The sequence below is a fragment of the Apteryx rowi genome, unplaced genomic scaffold (assembly GCF_003343035.1).
Source record: "Apteryx rowi isolate R43461 unplaced genomic scaffold, aptRow1 scaffold_837, whole genome shotgun sequence".
In the NCBI taxonomy this organism is placed as follows: domain Eukaryota; kingdom Metazoa; phylum Chordata; class Aves; order Apterygiformes; family Apterygidae; genus Apteryx; species Apteryx rowi.
The window spans coordinates 227,769-250,883 of NW_020451135.1; the positions used below are offsets into that span (position 1 = coordinate 227,769).

General features: G+C 37.4%; 1 protein-coding gene across 8 annotated transcripts in view; it reads right to left on the reverse strand.

Annotated features, from left to right (window-relative positions):
• Nucleotides 1–21,755, reverse strand: part of TCAIM (T cell activation inhibitor, mitochondrial) — a 41,718-nt gene extending 19,963 nt beyond the window's left edge. For 3 of the 8 annotated variants that reach the window (XM_026089922.1, XM_026089920.1, XM_026089921.1), the window contains exons 1-10: nt 21,679–21,755; nt 18,747–18,823; nt 15,448–15,583; nt 14,728–14,881; nt 13,267–13,513; nt 11,589–11,711; nt 9,337–9,434; nt 7,067–7,158; nt 5,867–6,099; nt 5,192–5,323 (exon numbers count right to left, since the gene is read on the reverse strand). In XM_026089922.1, the coding sequence (XP_025945707.1) occupies nt 5,192–5,323; nt 5,867–6,099; nt 7,067–7,158; nt 9,337–9,434; nt 11,589–11,711; nt 13,267–13,513; nt 14,728–14,881; nt 15,448–15,583; nt 18,747–18,775 (1,244 nt within the window). In that variant the 5' untranslated portion in view covers nt 18,776–18,823; nt 21,679–21,755. The other 5 variants (XR_003257526.1, XM_026089919.1, XM_026089917.1 and 2 more) reach the window with 5 other exon arrangements.
• Between the last annotated feature and the right edge of the window lie 1,360 nt (nt 21,756–23,115).

Consider the following 23,115-nt stretch of genomic DNA (forward strand, 5'->3'; position numbering starts at 1 on the left):
ACAATAAACAACTTGAAATTGAGCCTTCTGACAGGAAGAATCAGACAACTACAACAACTTCCCTACTAAAGACAAATGTAAATACAAGGCATGTAAACATTAGGCAATTCCTTATTTTTATTTTTTCTGACAGTTTTCATAGGTGAATTCAAGTCCAGAAGTGTTAAGCAGCTGATTTTGCTCAAACGATTTTTTGCAAAGTACTAACCCAAATACAACAACCCTTTTGGCATGTATTACAATGAAGAAATATCAACATAAATTTACACCTTCATTTCATATTATTCAAGGAACGGAGTACCAGTAAAGGTCTATGTGTTTACTCTGTAGAGCCTTACTGTGAACTCCTGTCTCTCACTGAGAAGTACTCACTCCTGCAAACAATCCCACACAAATCAATGCTTCCTTTCCTTAGATGTCACATTAAATCACTCGGGCAGTAAGTGCTGTGGATGGGATTTGCAATCTGTTAGTAGTGTACATAAAAAGGATGGTCTGTATTTATGGAACAAATGACGAAAAACAAAAATAAACTGGCATTTCCTCTAAGGTAACTGCAGACAGCACAGGAGGCATATTTGGGAATTCTAAGGCAACAACATTGGATCAGTATATGAAACTACTGAAACCAAGTTCAAGGTACTGCTTTTTTCTGCAAAGTAAAAATATTCTGATGTAGGTTTTCTTTTTTATTCAGTAGGAGGTAGCAATATGAAATGCCAATATTGCCACCAGCAGTATTATGTACTCAACTTCTGCATTCAATTAATCCCTTAGGATATGCAGTGCCTGGTAGGAGTGGAACACTCTTCCCTATATTTAAGAAAAATCTATCTGGCAATACTTATATATATTAAAAATCCACAGGTACATTTTCTGCAGACTTGCAGTGTAATAGTTTTTCATAATTCACTACAAAAATGTGATTCCACAACTGCTACCCTACACTTGGACTACTACAGGCATATGGAAATTGTACAGACATCTTTCCTAGAACTGGGAATACTGCATATCCTGCAAATTGTCTAGGACTCCAATCCTGTTTGAGAAGCAGTTAAAAGTAAATGTTTGGGTTGAATACTGATATCAAAATACAGATTTTAATAATTTACTCTTAAAAAAACCATTCATATTTATAGCGTCTTACAGAAAATAAACAATTCATCTGATTATCAGATATGTTCTCAGCTTTTCCAGTTCCAAGGTATACAGAGGTCTCCATCCTGCAGCACAGAGTAGAAATGTGAAATGCAAAGGTGCATGCCTTGTAGGTATGGTAATGATTCTTCTAGCAGTCGCTTACAACAATCTATCATCTGCACACTGGAAACACTGGGTTCCTTATACAGCCGATCCAAAGAAAATTTTTCAGTGGAAGTATTGATTAGCTCCTTTTCGGTAATCATCATCCTAGTAAATGAAGATGACATAGTGACAAAATTAGGATGTGCTCTTTTCAAAAAAAGAAACACCCTTGAAATAAGTATATTTATAGATTATATGCATACAAAGGTATCACTTCATGTACAGTTATGGCACAGTTGAGATTTTTGTGCAAGTCAGTACCTGTGTATACTTCAGAGGTTAGACTGGACATGCTTTCATGACTACATGCAATAGCATGCTTACAAAGAGTCATGTTTGAAAACACACGTGACCAAATTTTTGTGTGGCCAGATAATGGTAATATACCAAAATAAAAATCCTCTGAGGCTTCATTTTTAAGATGAGGGATGGAAGTTTTTAACCTTCAAAGTTTAAACTTTGAGAATAAAACCAGGTTAATGAGTCAGCTGAGCAATGACTACTCTATCTTCTTAACTAAGACCCCACATGTCATCTACAACAATGGATGTCAGGTACAGTCAGCTAATGTATATTAAGAATATTAATATCTTATCAACTGCAGGAAGTACAGAGAATATTGTAAGCATAACTTACAGATGAATTTTTTCCACTCAGCCCAGACAAAAAGTAGTAAGAGGACAGACCACATGGCAAATTCAGGCTCCTCAGAAATAAAGTTAATCTGGAGAATTAATCAAGAGTCACTGGAACTGTGGACCATCTGACGCAGAGACAGTTCAGGTTGAGCAAGACACACTAGCTCAGGCACTGTGCCACATTATAGCTGTATTTATTCTGGAGCCAGCTTGGTTGTAGAAACACCACAGTCACTGCCCTACAAGATGCAATCTGAGCCAAAAGGCCTCCATGCCTCCAATCTGACTGTGTGGAACTAGCGTGGGTATGCTCAGCACCTGGAGATGCAGCGTGCTTAGAGTGCAGCACAGTTGTGCATGGGGTCAGCTTGGATACAGCTAGGTGGGTGAGCATCAGCTGCACCGGAGCTGAGACAACTCTGTCCGCATTCGGCAATCCTCCAGATTCCAGAAGAGATGAAATTGGACACCGTACCACACAAACACACAGAGCTGGTGCTATGTCTCATCCAGTAAGTGCTACTGTGAGAGCACCTGGAAACAAGAGGCAGATTTGTAGAGCCAGTGAGATATGAGTCAGCCCAAGCTGAGCATGGACCCAGCTACTGAAACTATTTGACCTCAGGATGACTCATGTAAAGTCACTACTGAAGGGGCTCAACACCACTCTCTCCAGACCTCAGGATGAGATGTCAGTGCATTTGCACAGCACCGCACTGCACGGAGGCACTCAGATTGCTTTACAAGAACTCAGCCCAGTTCTGGCATGGTCAGGGCTGAACTGGAGTTAACAAGCTAACCTGGAGAAAGCCTGCTCTGCACCAAATGCATCCGCTCCACTCTCCTGAGTGCATTCTCTAATACCTTTGATCCAAGTTTGCCTGTTATGTGAAATCTCAAGTTGCCGTTCCCTTGAAGGATAGAAAGTCAGCTGTACATAGTGAGAACCGCAGGTTCTAGTCACTTCCACAAAGAGGCTTACACCTTTATCACAATACAAAAGTGGTACTTTACAAAAGGAAAGTAGATTCATGCTAAATCTTGTATTACTAAAACACTGACATTTGCCAGACAGATAACACAATTCTCTCTAACAGTAGTATTTGAACTCTTCACTGCAGCAGGTCATACAGAATTCCAGCTATGCTATTTACTGYGTATAAAACACATTCATCTGCAAGTGCAAAGTAAATCCTGTATGTCAAACTATTTTCCTGTACTCGGAGCCCCTGTAACAACCACTGCTGTGAGCTGCACTGGTTACTCAAAGTGAGTATGTAAGAATTAAATGGGTACGCAGGAAGATAAGAACAATCAATCAGAACTGCTAAATGGGTTCTGTTCACACAAACATTAAATGGAAAGGAATTTTCAGCTTCAATAAAAAAGATAATTAAGGGGAAATATGACATATCGATGAAGTAAAAAAGCAGAGGTGATAAATACAGAGGACTCTTCGTATTTTCAACGGCACAAGAGCAAGAGAATGCCATCAGGCCGCAGGTCTATAAAAAAAGAACACCTCTCTCCTCCTTCACATACACATGCTACACTTAAACTGTATAATTTGCTGCCACAGGATATTTTAGAGCCACAAAATGTAAATTGGTTCAAAATGTAATTAGACAATTAAGAGAAAAAAAGATTACTGAATGCTCTTAACACGAGATGACATTTTATCTTCAAGTATTTTTCTCAAGCATAGATTGTTAAAAACTGGGAAGGAGGACAGAGTTAAAGAAAGGAAAAAAAACCCCCACCATATTTTGGCCCCATTCATATAGCCTTTCCCTAAGCTAATGAATGATAGGGTTTAGACAGATCTTTGGTCTGACACAGTATAGCTATTCTTAACTATTTTATACAAAGCAGCAATCATCTAACACACAAAGAAGCTGAAATATTTAGCTTAGCTCTTACTTAAAACACAGACACTTAGAGTATAAGGAGAGCATCACAACTCTTCCATTGCTAATCTGAAAATGACTTTTTCCTGGGATAGGTGTCTTTGATGGGTAACTTTTTTTTTGGGGGCGGGGGGAGGGAGGAGGGGAAGTGAGTTACCCAGAAAAAAAAAATGCATACATTTGCTACAGCATCCCCCCAAATCCCTACACGGACAATACTTTTCTAGCTATCACGTACCAAAAGAAAGGTATTCTATAAAAAGCTATTCAACAATTATAACCTATACTGCAATAACAACATATCTTCAAAGCTGGGTATGGGTTCAAACCCATACAGGTGATGGGAAAACCYCAGCAATCCTCAATGTTCTAGCAAAATCCATCTCCCAGATCAAGCATCCCAAGGAACAAGATCTAAAACCATAAAGTCTTCAGTAAGCTTTATGCCCACAATAACCCTCACAAAACCATCAAGGTCTGTACATGATACATACGCTCATGACAAAAGCGTTTCAACAATTCATTAAAAGCTATCCAAAAAAGCAAAACAAGGTTTCACTAACAACCTCTAGAGGACAGTAACATCCAATTACCCATGACAATGTTTTATTCAAAATAATCACAATATCTCTACTTCATGCTCTTGAGCCTCAAAGGCACATACAATGTCCAAGCCTGAGAAAAAAAATTTACAATTCTGCTGGATACTAAAAGTCATGAACTTAATATTATATGCTGATACTATGGCACATTATAGTCATCTCTCATCTTGCTACCATCTATGATAGTAGCAGAGTACAAGGAAGTATTTCCCTCCTCATTCTACCCCAAGTTTGTTCTCCTCCCCTTGTAAGGTCCCAACTAATCCTTTTCTCATTTAACTGTCATCTAACAACTAGTAATAATTCTCTGGTTGGCTTCAATTGTTTTTAGTTTTGATTATATTGTTTTCTTGCCACAATGTAAGTAACATTAGTAGAAGTTTGTTGCTTTTCTTTCTCAATAAAAAGGTCTCTTCCTTAAAAAAAAATAAACAAAACTCTCCTCTTGCAAAGTCACTGTAAAAAAAGTGTTTTGCAAGCAAATATCTTTTATTTCTGAATAAAGTACAACTATTTCTACAAGCTGAAGGATGGGTCCTGTCTAGCAACTGTTCATGTTCACTCAACACTTAAAGTTTTAACTCAGTAAAGCTGATAGGTAAAGTTAATTTTATAAACAGAAGTTTTGAAAGAGCAGGAATACATTCTTCAAACTTCTCTTATTACTACAAATAAAAAATATCACCTACAACAAGAAGATTTTCATGAGCTAAATGTACTGAATTACATGAACACTTACTCTTCCTTTCTTTTCAAATTCTGTCTTGCTTCTTGGGCTTTGGCGATAATAAACCATTGAAGAGTTGCTGGATCACAAGCTGTTGGGATTGTAAAGTGTCCTAATTCATGCAAGCTTGGTGCATATCTATCGCTGTAACAAAACATGGTGGAAATTAAAACCAAAATATCATTTTTGCACTAAAATATTTACATGAATTACTTTCAGAATGAAATCTGAAGACAGAGGTAAGAATATCAATTAATCATAATCAGAATAATTGATAAAAGATCAAATTTGGTTCATAAGAATACAGAAATGTCATACATTTTAAGTTTTTTTTTTAATGTTTCAGAAGCAACTCTGCCAACATTACTCAAAAAAATATATACACCATCACCACAGCTGACTGATGACCTGAGAGCACAAAATCTTTGATTTAGCCCTGCACAGCACATTAAGACAGAATTTTGACACTAACTTCACCGAAATATGCATGATTCCCTTCTATGTGACCCCTTCCAAACCCAATAAAAGTCACTTAAAACCTTTAGAAACAAAAAAATTCCTGAAATATGAAAGTTTATGGTAAGATTACTTTTCTTATTAGTGAAAGCAATAACTAATGTAACCACAAAAAAGAAAAGAGAGCCTGAAAACAAAAAACAAAAAACCCACTTTCCTGCAAATACGTACCTTTCTAGAATCATTTGCAAGCCTCGCAGACTGCGAGGATGAAAAGGTAGTCTACTGTCAAGTAATTTACTATAGAAGCAGTCCAGAGTGTCATAGTACTCCTCCAGTGTCAACAGGGGTTGCAGCTCTTCAATATATATTACTTGTATGCCTCCCAGAAGCTGGCTTATCCGATCCTCCAAGAACAGCATCCTTTTTTGAAGTTTATAATAATTTGGCAATCTCTCAAAAATCTGTGCACATACACAAAAACACTTCCTATGTTACACAGCATATAACTTAAAACTAAGAAATGAAAAAATTCACAAGAAACTATAAAAAAAMCCCAGACTCTTAACAGTGCAAACATGGAACCCAAGGGAAAAAAAATTCCAAAGAATTCCTCAAAATGGAATGGAATGGAATTCCAAAATGGGAATTCTTTGGGCAAGATATAATGGAATGAGCTTATAAGCATTTTCAGTGTTTATACTACAAAGGAACTGAAAGTCTGTAACAAGATTGACAGATGTCCTTTATCTCTGTATATATAGAAATTAATAGTCCCAGATCCAAAGAGTTTCTAAGTTGAGGTCTACATAAAATGTTTACCACCACAGTTATAGCGGTTGAGGTATACCACATACAGTCAAGGAAAGGTTTTTTTGCCAGCCTAATTTATACCAACTTTCAAAAATGCAAAGAGTCTCTGTTGCTGAAACTAGTTACTTCCAAGGATTTGGTTGATAACTAGTTTTGTCTCAAGTCTGAAGGGAGGGGAAACAGGAGGAAGATACCCGATCTCTAGTTTACAAACCTAAGCCCAGAAAGATTAAGAAGCGTTCAGATTTCTCAGTCAAGACACAGAAGGTAGGTACTAAGGAGAAGGCTGGAACAAGTGCAACAGTGGCAACTGGGCAGGAGCCCTGGAACAGGGCAACAAGTGAAAAGGGACAGTCTGTATTAGCAGTCACTCCTTATCCTCTACCCAGTTATTACTAGAATGCAGTTATGTATACAAAAATATTCTTGCTTGAACAATTCAAATGATTTCAGAATAATCTATTGAGAAATCTGACAGAATAGTGGAACCAGAGCAGCTTCTGGCACAATAAAATTTAAAAAATATTTTGGTTATAGTTTTTTTTTAATTTTTATTTTTATTAAAAGGATGTCCCAACTTAACAAGAGACTTAAGAATCATTCACTTTGAAATCTTACTTTGGTCCAGTGATGGTGAACATCCATGGTTCCCAGCATTATGTGGCCTGCTGCACTCATACCTGAACGGTCTGTAAATATCAATGTGCGTCCTAATGATTGAATAAAGCTCTTTAGTAATTTTGGTTATTGTAATTATTCCCATACTTATTTAAAATTTAACCATGCTCCTAATATGTCACAAACAAAACATTTTTTCAGTGCAAACAAAAATGAGTGGGTGCTTTCGTTATTCTCAAAATTTGAAGAAGTGATTCTTGAAAACTCCAGTTCAAGGATTTTTTCATACAAACCTGAATTAGCATTTGCCTTCTCCCTGTTTAAATTTGGTATATTTTTAGGTTAACTGGATTTTTTTTTTTTATTACAAAGGCTAATTTTAAATTAAGAGCAAATCTTAGCAGATAGCTTCTTTAAAGAATCTGTACAAGATGCATACCCTAAGAAACATATGCTACAGACCTGAAGTGATTTTATACAAAGAACCAATATGTAAAAAGTTGATCAAAGAACTATAAAAACACCCATTCAAAACCATTTCCAAAAAGCTCTCTACAACTCAATAAAATCAGAAATGCCTCCGTATTAGATTTTGTTTAAGAAAGAATAGAGATAACATAAAAGACTTATACTAGGTCTGTTTTTAGGTGAAATCAGTTTTGAGTTTAATTTTTGTTTGTTAAAAGTATAGAACAAAGATTCAAGAATGTTTTCAAAATTGTTTTGGGTAAAAGCACAGGTAACTGTTTACCAAAATAAGCTTCCAAAAGGCCTTCAGTGTGAAGTATTAATCTACAAGACAAGGCTTAAATGGATGACTGGAATGTAACAAGGACCAAAACCAACAAAGAGTTAAAAAAAAGAAAGAAAGAAAAAAGTATGAATCCTTAACTTTGTCCCCATAAAACGGATAGATGACAATTGGTTAAATTAGGCAGCACGAACATCGCATGGTCATAACCATTTGAGCTAGAAAATAAATGCTGCACGCTGAACAAATCATAAGTTAAAGCAATGTTACCAGTAGCTCCACAATAACTAAAATCTCAAGATAAAAGGGCAGGTGTTGCCTTTGTAAAGAATATTATTAGACCACTGTAAGAACGGAATACCATTCCACCTTTGGAGTTAAGCTTTGCAAGAATTACATAGTTGAGATTGAAATGACTAATTAGGAAGCTCTAAGACAGAAATAAAAAAGAAATAAAATGGAATATAATGGCTTCCAGCTACAAGACCAATTACTTCTCTTCAAGAGTCTAGAAGGTGAAGGCAGCTGATATTTTAAAAATGTATCTAGGACAGAAGTCAAGCCTCTGACCTGTCAGGGTTGAACACATCCCTCTACATCAACATACCGACATTTTACCCTGCCCTCAGAAATCAGTTTTCCAATATCCTTGTGACAGAACAACACTGACTTTAAAGCATCTAGTGTATTCCCTTACCTCAGTGTAAGATTAATTGTACCTATATAATTCCTGACAGGTGTTTGTCCAATATATTATTAAAGATCTTCAAAGATAGAGACCCACTTCTCTAGCACTTTACATCCTTAGCACACTTCAGTAAAAAACTAATCTGAAACCTGATACAATTTAAACCTATTGCTTATTGTCCTAACCTCCCTGCCTTTTGACAAAGGATTAAATGAACCCTCAAATTAAAGCCACTCAAAACTGAGTATCTGAAGAGAGGCATAAATGTGGAGTTACAGTTAAAGCCAACAGCTATTGCCATAGGTCAAACAGGTACAAGAGAAAAATGATCAGGTTTATAGAATATTTTAGTTTTTCCTGAGATGATACAGACTTCAGTATAAGTATTTTATGGAACATGCATGATAACAGAACATAACACCACCATTTTAAAGAGATTTTAATAAGTCCCCCTTACAGATTATTGGCTCTTTGGAGAACTACTAGCATTTTTGTGCTGGCTCTACCACAGGTAAAAATCTATCACTACCTTCCACCCTTTCAGACAAACAGTCTGAATTTTTTGCTTTCATTGTTAGTACTTAGGCTTGCAGGTAATAAGAAATAAAGCAGAAGTTGAGTGTAGTGAGTACATGGTCAGGAAAAGTCACTTAAAAAAATACGCTGTAGTTTAAAATGCAAGTTCTCATCAGCATTTCAGTAARCCCAGCAGGTTTTTACTGTTATCAAGAGCACTCGTGAAAAGCAGCACAGCACCCTGGCCACTGAAGACTCATATGCATCTTTGAATCAATACTATATTAGGATAGATGAGACAAGTAACAAATATACCTTTAACATTTTTTAATACTTCAGGTCTTTGTTGGACTAAGCGACCTAGACTGTGTAGTTGGCTACAGCGATGTGCAATACCCCAGCTTCTCTGCCACCTAAGTAAAAACACAATTGAGAGTACTTAATTCTCAACATTACATAAACAAAATTGCAGAAGTTGAGATACAGCTGAGAGCCTTAAACACAGACAATAACTCACATAGAATAACACTTCTTGGACAGTAATAAAAGCGAAGACCCTACTGAAAAGCTGTTCATGTCATATGCTACTTGAAGAAAWAAAAGCCTAAAAAAAAAAAAAAATTTAGAATCTCTCAAAGTGGGTGCCAACAACAATATGGAATAAAAACAGATAAAGTAAATGCATCTAGGAAAAATAAATACAAAAGCTAGTAGATGGAACAGAACTTGAAAAGCAAATCTCTCCCCTACTAAGAAGGGGTAGGGTAAGTAAATAGCAATATGCAAGCCAGTATTTGTTCCAGTCATGTGACATGCAGTTTGTTTGCACACTGTGTAATGTGTGTCTAGAGGAGCAAATACTGTATACAAGTTGTCTGTTTTTTTTCCTTCCCCAAGACATTACTATGATTCTGATGGTAAGCTGTTTTTTTTTTTTTTTAAACAGTATTTAACAGTGGAATAATTTTTGTTTCTATAATAGTAACTCCGTTAAACCATGCAGGACACAGGAGTTACATTACATTGGTGACTTTAAATATACATTGTTTTGATATTTCTTTCATCATAGACAGAAAAGATGAACTAATAATTAAATTTCAAAAAGTGTTTAAATTGTAAAGTTGTCCCAATATATCAAAAAATTACGTTCTTGATCTTTAGCCAAACTTCGGGCTGATTTAAAACTGCCTCAAAGTGGGAAATTATCATTCCTCTTGTTTAGAGAAATTTGTAACTGGCAAAAAGCCATCTTTGGGACACTGAGAATGGCACTATGCCACGGCACTCATAAGGCAACTCAGTCTATTATAATGTAAGTCATTTTAATAACTATTTACTATTACCTAGCAATATCACTTTGGCCTTCACTAGTACAGATCAGAACATAAAAAATGTGGTTTTCAGACTCTGTCCTCTCTTCAGCTGTCCTAAACTTCTACATAGAATAAAGCTAATGATCCCACTCTATTTTTCAAACCTCCGCAAAAACTAGCATTAGGCTGCATGATAAAAGTAGCAGTTTCCTATTAATATAGTTACTTGTCAGATTTCTGACAACTTGCACTGATTTCTAAATTATGGAAGGTTAATATTTAGCTCTTCACAGAATGTAATAGTCTTACAGTTTGTGCTTTTAAAATGCGCTAAGAAAATTGAACATAAGCCATGAATAAAACCAAACCCATGCATTTAATACTGAACATTGTTCCAGAAACTCAAACCTCCCCCCAAAACAAACAAAAAACCCCCCCAAAAGCCCACCACAGCACAGTTGCAGAGGATTAGAAATTTTGTTCAGAAAGACTGGCTTCAGTCTGAGGAAGCCAAGGTCCTCTACACAGTGAAAGGAAAAGAAGCATGACTTCAGAARCTCCAATTCTCTCTGGAGAATCTTATTCTTCCCTGGTTAAAAGGAGAACTTAACAGACTAGCCTTTGATATAGTCCCCCAAAGTTTGTTCTCCCATTGCTGAATAGACTTTGGAATATTCTTTCTTTAACTTTGTCCCTCAAATGAGGATTATGAAGTATTTTCTGAAAAATATTCTGAAGAAACAAGAGCACAAACTGTACTCTGCCCTTTAAAGAAAACAAATTTCTTCCTCCTCTAGAACGTGGGAAACAAAATACCAGAGAGAAGAGCATTTTTATTAAGTCTTCACAGGATGTCAGTAAATACCACGTGCAAAGCTGCATTTCACTGCTAATGTAGTTATCTTAGTAGACATGAACTTGAACTTGGGAAAAGAAATTTCATCCAGCAAAATACCCAAATTAAAGCAAATGCACAGGTCCTATTTGCTTATGTGTTTGCTTCAACTGCAGCTTGTGTTATTAGTCAAAACAGTCTCTTGCCTTACAAATGCTACATTTCGAGCAGATTGTARCTGGAAACTTTTGTCCCCATAGACTTCTGGGAAAATCTTATTCAGTGCAACAACACTTTAATATATATGAAATATAGCTGCTTTGCTGGAATAAGCTTTCAAACCCAACGGCACTACATTACACAACACTTCCTTGCTGTGACAAGTTTTTAATACAAGTTCATCTGATTTAACTTATTACCTGATATCAGAGAGCTGGAGATGATGAGAGAGTTCAAATTTTAAGCGTTCTAGTTCTTTTCGAAGCGGTAAACTCTTCTTCAGCTTTTTTACTGCACCTGCTTCATTATCGTCTAACCAGGATCTTAGAAAGGGAAAAATAAAGTAGGGCATGCCATATTATCTGTCATGCAAACAGTACAACTAACTGAACTCCTTATGTTAATTTGAAATAAAACATTAATGTTATCAGGTAAAGATAAGTTTTAAAAGCAGAGAACAGAAACTGAAACTGCTAAATACTTCCCCTTGAGATATCTATAAATGAAAACCTGGTGCTTAATGTTTGATGGGGAACTAAGCAATCAAGTTGAACAGAAGTACTTTGACAGTGTTAAAACCGTAAGACTTTTCTGAGAGGTGTGAAAGGTGTAGAGCAGCAGATCAGTTTGATTTAGGGGAAGAGCTTCAGAGCATAGTGCTTTAATGAAAACTGAAGTACTATACTTCTGTCTTACAAAATAATAATAAAAAAATCAAGGTGATCATAATAGATTATCAAATAAGGGAGAAAGTACAGAAGGGCCAACTTAGGTAACTCTTACAGTGCTGGGATGAACACAGATATATGGGTCAAAGTTTTACAATTCTTTTGTCAGTAATCACAGTCAGGGAAGCACAACTCATGGAGCACATCTGAGACTTTCAACGAGTGGATTGTTCTGTTTCTAGAAGAACTCTAAGACATTTAGCATTTGCTCACAGCATGACCTTGGAAGCTAAATCTCGCTCTTATTTTTACAAAAATAAATACTGCAATTCTTACACTATACTCTGAAGTAAGGGGAAAAAAAAAAAATCAAACTCAAAAATAAGAAGAGAGGCCAAAAGCCAAATCACCAAGTTTTAAAAACAGACTCTTAATATAGGTCTTCTATAAGATTGTCTAATAGGTTAAATATGTTTTGCAGTACCACATAATATGGTGGTTTTATCTGTGAGATGCTAGGTAGGATAATGGGTATCCTTTGCTCCGAAGATATTATCACTTCAATTCTGTAATTTTTTCTAAATGGCACATAATTCTCATTGTTATAAAAAAGGGTTTGAGGTCAGTATTTCCCATCTTGCCCCCAAATTAGCAGATACAGTTTATAAACAACCAACTTCTAAATCATAACATGCTGCATTAAATGCAAGTTTATTATAAGTAATTGCCTAGGTCTAAATATTAAGATTGGTATACTATCTCTTTTTTTGCAGGCTGTGATAATGAAATACTAATGATAAAGACTACAGGCTTATAATGCTGTGTTACTGAAGTCCTGTAAGATGTGAGGAGCTATTTATAAGAAGTGAAATGTCCTGCCTCCTTCTGAATTGTCAGTAATATTCCACAAAACTGAAAAACTAGATTAACCAAACATGAATGCTGGGCAAAGAGACAGGAATGCCTTGGCTTAGCTGGCACTATAGTTATCCCGGGAGATCATCTGAACTCTTTTTAATTATACCAGTAGAAATGTGAGGAAATTACATATTGGATGATAGTATTTTGTATGGTTTAGAAAGACTACTGATTGCCTTCAAAAAACAAAAAAACAAAAAAAACCCCAATCAACCCACCAACAACCCCAAAACAATATTWAATAAGACTGATTTATTCTACAAATTATCAATTAAATAAAAGCTTTACATACATTAAAGTTGTTTCCACTCTCTGGGCTTGTTCTAGTTCTTCCTCGGGATCTTTGAATCCGGTAAATGAATAATAAGTCTTATCCCATTTGATAGGTCTGTTCAGCACCGTTTTTGCTTCCTTGCGGGACTGAGAGTTCACATTCAAACTTTGAACATGCTCTGTAGATAAACTGCAGGAGTTGAGAATATCTAATACTGTGCTCAGTAGGTCCCTGGTACGTAATGTAAAACTGACTGCTCGAAACCCTATAAAATACAAGTCCCACAAAATTAGCATTATTTAATTAAAAATATTTTTAAATGCATTCACGCTTTTCTCATCTTACAAGAGTTCAAAAAGGTGTGCATAGGTATGCATGTGGAAATTAAGATGAAACTGTTATTGAAATATTCACTGCAAAATTCAAAGCGCAGTTTAAAACTGTATAGGTCCAAAAATATAAACAGAGAGCTATTTCAACTATCTGAATCATTGGACAAGTTGGAAGCTTACCACAGCTGAAGCAAAAGCAAAAAAGGATGATTTTGATTTAGCAGTGGCAGTTTTGTCCAACAGCTCTACACACAATTTATATTAYTACTAATCATCAATTTGGATACAATCCAATATAGAAATGCAGGATTGTAACAGTTCTTAACAAACTCTGAACAAAAGCTTCAAAAAATACTTACACACTCACTAAAACTAAAGCCCAGTAGTTAAGTGACTGGACTAACTGGCTCATTATAAAGCAAGCCAGTTTTACAGTCAAAAGCAGAACACAGCTGCCAGTTCAAGTCTTATTTTAAATAGAAGTGAACATACCACTAGTATTTTCTTGAAAAACAGTGTATTTTTTTGTTCTGGCAGTAGGATCCCTCAAAATTTGCTCAAGGTTTTGGACCAGCAGGATACAGAACATAATGAAAATGCATGTGATGAGTAAGGCAAACCAGTTCATTTATAGACAAATTTGTAAAATAAAATTAATCAAGTATTCCAAACTCTGCAATATTTTCTATAGTCTCAAAACTAAAAGAGTATATGGTAAATTAAAGCTTCATATATTATACAATTTCTGCTCTCAGAATAAATTCATATTGATCCTACAGCACATTGATATTGCATTACTACACATTGTCTGCAACGAGAAAAAGGACCTAACTTTTGCTCCAGTTAAACACGAACAATGATACTAAAAGCAGTAAAATTATCATTTACTTCAACATGTTTTTTACTTCACCATACTGTAACTTGACTTCAATGTCACCATAAACTCTCATTCTTGCAATATTTTATTTAAATCTTAAAGATGTCTAGTTACTTGGGATAGTCTTAGCTGTGTGGTCTAATGCATATTTTCATGGTTTGACAGAATTTTACTCAACTGAAAAGTCAGTATGACTGTGTAAGACTAAGAAATGGCCTTTTTTAAAGAATTTTAATACAGGAAGATACATTCTACACAACATAAAAGCACCTGAAGCACTGAAGGATTCTGGAACATTAGAAGAGTTTGGTTCACTTTCTCTTACGTAAAAAGTAAGACGAGTTGGCTTAAAAGAGCGAAATCCTGGTTTCTGCAGATTCTCCAAGTAGCCATTTAACCTCTTCAGAGAATTTTCATTTACCTCCTATTTAAAAAAAAGAAAAAAATTAACATTATAAATGATAAACTTGGCCAGAGTTTTCATCTTACCTTTTTAATCTAACATGCAGACTTAGTTTTTACAAACGGCCAGCTGCTCTTAATGAACAGTCATATAGTTCATGTTCTCGATACAACTGAATAATTACCTTGCCCAAATACATTGCAATGATGTACATACTGGTACATTCCTATAACAGATTCCAAAAACATCATTTTCAAGGTTTTCAAGCTTAACCCCCCCCCCCAGCGTTTTCAACTATAATGCACATTTCAAAGTGGTAAAGAAAATATGTATTATAATCAGATTAGAAGGACCCAGGATTTTCTTTATACAAATTACACAGAAAATATGACTAATAAATAACTGTTTAAGGGATATATCCTTGTTAAAAATAAATTTAAAAAATATCTTTTTGTTCTTTGGTAATAATAACATTCAATTCTAAAGTTAGCTAATGATCTTCTAACAGTAGTAAAAACAGCTAAAAACACTTCCATCCTCGATATATGCCATATTTACCAAAAAAAGCATCACTGAAAGATTTTTACCCTCTCTTTGGGATGCTGGCCAAAGAAATCTGGATGCACAGCAAAATAGAAAGGTCTGAGAGCATTGATGGCATCAGCTCCTGACAAGGATCTTGACTGAAGAATGCATTGTGGCAATATCTTCTCCAGGCATAACCTAACAAAATAATAAAAAATGTTTACGTATGATGCAACTAATCAAGTGACAAACTGATATAAGTTACATTAGAATATGGGAATGGAGTAAACACTGAACTGAAAGTACAATCATTTAAAAGCGGTATTTTAAGTCCGAGTGCTGGATTTTTTTCCTGTGTGACCCACAAAGCCATGTTTGTATGGAGCAAAGCTAACAGGTTTCAGAAATGGATGCTAATGGCTGATTTACAACATTTAGATAAGTAGAATAACATTTCCCTCTACCTTCTCAAAGTATGATCAAATGAAAATTCCCCAGTCAAGTAGTTCTTTTAGAATGACAAAGACTGGTTTTGGTGGTAGATTTTTGTAGCAATTCCTGAAGCTGCTCCTGAAAGCCAAAGCTTACATGCTTTTGAACCTCCAAATTAAAAAGCAAATTGCCAATATTTCTCAAGCAGTGTCAAAAGAGCATTATTTTTTACCCAGACATAATATCAGTATTTCAATCAGAAGTAGTCCTACATTTGTTTCTGAGGTTCATGTACTTATGCTAAACAAATTCAACCTAACTTTCCAAGCATATGCTTTTACAGAAGACATTATCAACTAAGAAAACAGTTTTATTTTCTTTTACCTTCATTGAAAGAGAAGAAAACAAGGACAAAAGGAATTTCAGGAGTAGAAAAAGATCATTTAAAGTAAGAGTAGAAGGAAAGGTTAATGTTGAAGAAATTCTAGGAAGTTCAGAAAGTACAAAAGATTGAATAACTCCAATTATGTACAAATTAAACAACAGTTTAAAGAGCACATTTGTGTAAGAGAAGACTGAAATGGAAGGAATAACAAGTTCTGGAAAGAAGATCTTGAAGATTTTCTCCCATAGCTCAAAGTCGATATTCAGGTTAGCATCCTAATTACCAAAAGATGATATATATATTAAAATGTCAAATATATGGTATAAGTGGTAAATACTTAATAATAGTTTTTGCCTTTTAACTGATCTCCCGGGCTAAGAAACTCATCTGGTCAATTATTTTCTCTCTGATCTACATTTGTTCTAGTTTACAACTCAAAGGAGTAGGGCTTCTCACAGTACCATTCATTCAAACTGCAAGCCCCAACCAGGAACATGTATGGCAGGTAAGAGGCAAAACTGCTTCCCATTCACATAAAAAGAACAGCTACATTAAGTACTAGTAAGAAAGACTTTTACAAAGAGCTATTCACTCAGCATCCTAGGCCAAGTAATCATCCCAGACACAGAAACGTGTGATCATTTTCTGCCAGCTTTCATTAAAAAAGGAGAAACAAAAATTGTGCTCGGAAAATAAACAGTATTTTTTGTATTAGCAAATGGTAAATGACAACAGTTGAGTTGTCAAGCAGATGTGATGACCCTTACTTTACCTTTTTCTGTCAACCTTTCTAGTCCTTCAATTAGAAATGTGAAAACAGATAAAGCTAACTGTTTCTGTCCATAAGAGGAAGGCAAATTATTTAACAGGTCTTTAAAGTCAGCTTACTGATAACAGGAAAGGTTTTCGTAGAAAGGGGGGAAGGAAGACCTGTAATTTAAGATGACTGATGAAATTTCAAGCTGTTATGACCAAAGACAATTTTCAGAAGTGTGGACTAAATGGAAGAAAAAAATTCTTTGGCAAACACCTCTACTTCTTTGCTAGCTGCATCTGAGAGAGATTCCAGGACTAGCCAGCATTATAGCTCATGATCCTAATCTGAATAGCAGGAGATGGTGAAGTATCACACTAACATCATGCTTTCACGAAGAGCAAAACCTCTCAATAAGAACATGTCAGAGTTACTCAGTGACAGAGGAAAAAACTCTACCTGCCCTGGCAAGAAAGGAAGCAAAGCAGACTAGATAGTAATGCATATGACTGAGTGGATTTTTATTTTAGATCTAGAAGGACCAAAAAACCCTTGTCTTCCTGAGGGAAAAAAAAAGCACAAGTTCTCTTCATATTTTTCTTCTGCAACAAGTGGATGGAAACAGTAAAAAGGAAAAAAAATATATTTCCAGGAAAAAAAAAGAAAATTAACCAGTTACGTATTTAACAGCCACACAAGAAACCCACATTCTACTTCCTTCTAGCTGCTGGGTCTAGTAAGGGGCTCAGTTCTCTTTTTGCCTTGTTTTACATCATTTCCCATATCCACACTCTGACTATACTGCAAGCTGTTTCCAGTAGTTTGGAAAAAAAATTCCAACATACCTGTAAACTATTAATCACTTCCATCTGGTATTCTTCAAGAAAAATGGCCAAGTATGGATAACTTCAGTCCCCTTGCTTTGTATCTAAACAACACTGTCATGGCAGTAGGAAGGCTCAGGACTCCAGCCAAAAGTCTATTTTGAACTTGCTTAAAAGAGAAATGCTCAAAGGCCAAAATTAGTCTGTGTGACAGAAGGAAGAATTCATTCAGTGAAGGTGAAAGACAACTCTGAGGCATCCTTCGACTGAAGTGACAAAAATAAATGAATTAAAATGAATTTAGAGGGAGAAAATGCACAGAAGATGCTTCTCTCACAAGGAGCAATAGATTGTTCTAAGAGCCTTATTCAGATTGGAAGAGAAGAGAAAGAATTCATGTTAAAATCAAGGTCATAACCACTTTGAGAAGAGCTGTCTTCACTTTATGAAAGCTATGAAATACAATCTCTACTTGAACACATTATGCAATTGTAATCTAGGAGAGATTTAATTTATTGATTAAGTAATTCCCTTTTTTTTTTTTCCACAACTCTCCAATGTTTAACATTTTTGTTTATATCTTTGGCACTGAAAAGCTTTGTTAAAATTAAGCTCATTATTACAGATATATTCCTCTCCTTTTGAAACACTGAATTTTAATAACTCAGTAATGCAATAATATATCAGATATCATATTCAGCTTTAGAATACCATTTTCTCATAATTAAGCCATTTTAAAACCTTTGTTTTGTTTAGAGCCTTTTTGATATCTCACTGGAGCACAAGCTAGCTTTGGGAATTTTCAGCTGTGGATACTATGTTGAAAACTTCAAGATGTATAGATGAAAAAGCCAAAGAAATAAACATTAATCAAAAAACCACAATCAGTTTCACATATATTTAAGCCATAAGCAAACAACATTTATACACATGCTAAAAGTAAATTAGGTCAGCAACACGCCCTACCTTTTCACGGTTCTCAAACAGCAAAACATTTCACCAACTCAACGCTCAAGCCAACTTTCAGCTGTCCACTAAATTCACTTAAAAACAAAACAAAACAAAAAACTGTTTAGTAATGGCCACAAGTATTTTTCCCTATTACTTATCAGTGTGTTCTCCAAACCCTAAGTGATAGCTTTTAAAGTCACAATAATAATAAAAAATTGAGAAATTATACAAAGATACTGTTTTGCATAAGAATATTTTCATTTTCTCTACAGTTAATCTTGCAAATATTAAGTTCCTACTGTATTATGGCTTGAAGATGAACATTTAAAGATGTTCCATTTTAGAAACAAAAAAAACACTTAGAAAAATCTTTATTGAAAATATTTCCCACTCCTCCTGATGTTTAGTTTTTGTCTTAAATTTTTTGTCGAAGAAAAAAAAAAGAAAGAGAGAAGCTTCTTTTAGTATTAACACATACTAGTTAGTGTAATTCTATGTTATTTTTCACTTCTCTGGGTTCAAAATTTCCAGACAAACGATAATATTTTAAAATTTACATACCAACTATTTTTATGGGAGCACAATATGGACCAACAAAGGGAAAGACTGTGTCACACAATAAAGCCTGGGAATCTTTGTCAAAAATTTACTGTGATTCAGCAAAATAAACCAGCAATTTCTACCAGAGATATAGTAGTAATTTCTGCACTACACAACTGTAATCTAGTGTTTTGAAAAAGGAGATAAACCACCTAGTGCATCAGACTGCAGACATGTATCTAATTATTAGGGATTAGGAGGGAATTTCCCTGTCCTCAGTGTTTTCTAACATGTTTTCAGTGCACTTTTCTTACTTTTCTTTGCACTTTTCAAAACAGGGTGCACCCACTAAGTTTGTTCCTTTGAAGCACTGCAGGTGAGCCATTATCAGAGAAATGCCATTCCTGTTCCATTGTAGCATGATAGTTACTATGACTATTTTGCAAAATACATGGAATTTTAGAAGTGCATCTTAGTAAGATAATAATACTGAATTAAGAATAGAAATTGTTTACCACATATTTCACTAGAGAAAAATAAAACAGGCTGAGAAAAAACATGAAGCGCTAAAACACCCCCAAAATAGTTTACAAATTTTATGTTTTCTGATTTTCAACATGGTGGCACAATGATAACCATTTTATTTTTAGTGTCCCTAACAAATTGTCTTAAATCATAAACTAAATTAAGTTCATTAAAAAACTCTCTGGTAAGAAAATAGTTTCTCTCTCTCTCTGTAATCTTAGCTTCAGGGATTTGGACAGATGATGGAAAAAACACAAGAATCTCACTAATCTCTGATGACACTTTATATAACCAGACAAAAGCATTATTGTTTCTTGTTTCAAATATTCTATTAATGGCTTATAAGTTGTTACATTTCTTAGTTAAATAAAATTCCATGCTTTTGAATAAAGTCAACCTACATTACACCTCAAAGATATGCTTACTAACACAAACCTAAACATAAATTATATTGTACTCTACCTGCCAAAGCCTTTAGAAACAAGACATCGCATGTTACCACTTTATAACTCAAATCAAGATTATCTGGTTTCAAGTATTAACCTGCACTTGGTTCTTAAGACAACATGAAAACAGTATGCAAATACACAAAACAGCTATGTTCAGAAAATGAGCTTCAGTAAAAGTATTTAAAATTAACCTGTTTGCTGCTTAAAAGAACAGAAGCTTTTGTAATCCAATCACTAGTATTTTAACAATTTAAAATACAGTTCTGACACAATTGATCACTTCAAAATTCACTAAAGACTTTTTTTTTTGTGCTACAGTTACTTAGCTCAACTGTAAAACTCTCACTAAGATGTTTCTTAGGCCTGCCTCCCTCCCCATTAAAAAGGCACCAAATAAACAGTACAGTTCCTGCACATGCATAATTAAAGCAGATCTCGACAAAGGCCACGTTGAGGATTCGGGGTTGTACGCCGAACCCGGACAGGTAGACCAAAACTCTACTAACGAAGAACAACAGCAACAAGAAAACGTGAAGTTGAACAAGCGGAAGCGTGCCAGAAAGTGTCTGCCTGCTGCGCAGAGAAGCGGAAGTAGTCAACCAGCTACAGGAGGAACCTCATCACTTCTCTAAGGAAATTCATGAAATGCTTTATGACAAAATCATTTTTGGATTCTTGACTTATGATGCTGCCCATTTTCTTAAATGGTATCAGAGTGGCTATCATAAGTGAGAGACAGTAAAGAGCATCAATATAAACAACCTACTGACAGATGAAGGCTATGGGGGGGGGGGGCGGAGTAGAGTATCACAGCGGAGTAACATGCCAAGTTTTTTGCTACCCCGGGCCGAGCCAAGAGGCGTCAAAACCACGAAAACGTGAGAAAAAAAGGGAAGCGAGATGCTTTGGCCCGCTCTGTTTGTTTTCCAGCCACCTCGCAACAGCGGCAGGCGAGCGGCCCCCGGGGACGCCCCGCTGCCCCAACCGCCGCCGCCGCGCGCCCCCGCCCCTCCCCTCGCCGGCGGCCGTTGCGCCGCCCGGCGCGGCCACTTGCCGGGCCCGCAGCCGGCGCCGCGGCCCCCGGCGCACCCGCGCACACATGTACGCACGTATATACGCGCGCGCGCTTTACCTATGTACACTCGCATCAGCGCACGCTCTTTGTGCAGAGAGCTGCCCCCCTGCCCCCAAGCCGCCACAGCCCCAGGCGGAGGCCCTGCCGCAGGGGGAGGCCGTGCTAGAGCCCGGCCGAATTTTACCCCACAGCCGAGGAGCCCCCGCCCAGCAGGGGGCTTCGCCTCGCCCCTTCCTCCGGCAGCCGACGCTGGCGGTTTGCAACGACCGTAACGACCTTTCCGCGCGGGGGGGCGGGGGGGGGGGCTGCCCACCCGCCTCCCTTCCCTTACGGAAGGGCCCGCCCAGGCCCCGCTTACCACCACGGCCGGGCAGCGCCCCCTCCCTCGGCCGCCCGCCGGGGCTCGGCCCCCATCGCCCGGCGCAGCCGTCCCCGCCGACGGCCCCACAGGGGAGGGGGCGGGGCGAGGCGAGAGCCGTTGCGGGGGGGGAGGCGGGAGAGGGAATTCCCGCCGGGGGCGGGGCCAGCAGCACCCATCAGGGCGCGCGCGCGCTCCCAGCCCCGCCGGCGTCTCCTCGGGCGGCCGCTGCGCCGCGTCACCCCGCGCCCCGCCCCTGGGCTCCCCGGGGCGGGGCCGCGCGCGCTGCCTCTCTGCGCAGGCGCAGCGCAGCGAGCCGCTGCCTTCCCGCAGAGCCGTTGGGGCGGTGGCGCGCGGTCCCTCCGCTGTGAGGCTGGGTGGAGGGTTGCGGCGGCGGAGCTCCCTCTGCTTYCCCGTGTTAAATGCTGCGGGACGGCTGCCGGCCTGCTGCCCATCCCCACAGGGACAACGAGCGGACCAGTTGGTGCCCTCCCAGGCAGCGAGCGGACGGGGCCTCCTCGTCCCGGCAGCGAGAGCCCGCCGAGCATGGAGGGCGAAAAATGATATTTTGGGCCGCTCTGGTGCCCTTCGCCTCTCCCTTCTCAGCCTCCGTGAAAATAGGCGGGAGTTTGCCCCCTCCCGGAAACCCCCAGCGACTTTATTGAAAGCCTACGGTGCGGGAAATGCACTTACCTTAGAGGCCTCATGGTGCTTTCTCCAGCTTAGAAATAACTGCTTTTCAGTGCCTGTGATTCCAACTGTAGAGGCAAACAATCTCTTAAATGTATTCAATGTGTAAATTACAATAATTGAAAATCTTTTGGCCAACATAAATGCACAACTATTTCACTCTGCCTTTTTTTAAGTAAACACACTAAAAGRCTCCATTTTTGGAAAAAAAAGAGAGGACTCAGCAGGAATCTGGAGGATTTAGAGCCAGTATCGAGTGCTTGCACAAAACAAATAGATGTTATACATCTGGCACTCGAGGATTAGGTAAAATACAAATAAACAATAAACAGTCACTGATTTGTGCTTCACCTATTACTGGCGTCCCTGGTTATGTACTGCATCCCATTTTGTAAATCTGAATGCAAATATTGCAAGCATATTACAAGAGCATGTAGCTGTGAAGTAGGAGAAAAGTTATCCCTTTTAATTTCTACTTTTAATAGTAGAATATTTCTACAGTTTTTACTCTGGGACACTGAAGGGAAATCCCTGAAATGAGAAATCTCTACTCTTTTCAAAGAGAATCACAGAATGGTTGAGGTTGGAAGGGATCTCTGGAGATCATCTAGTCCAAAAATGAATGGAAAGGAGTTATCAAAGTACTCACATGTACTTCAAAATTTCCTTGATTCTGCAGAAGGAGAATACCAGATACACAACCCCCCCCCCACCTGTAGTCAAATACAGAAAAATCAAAAACTATTT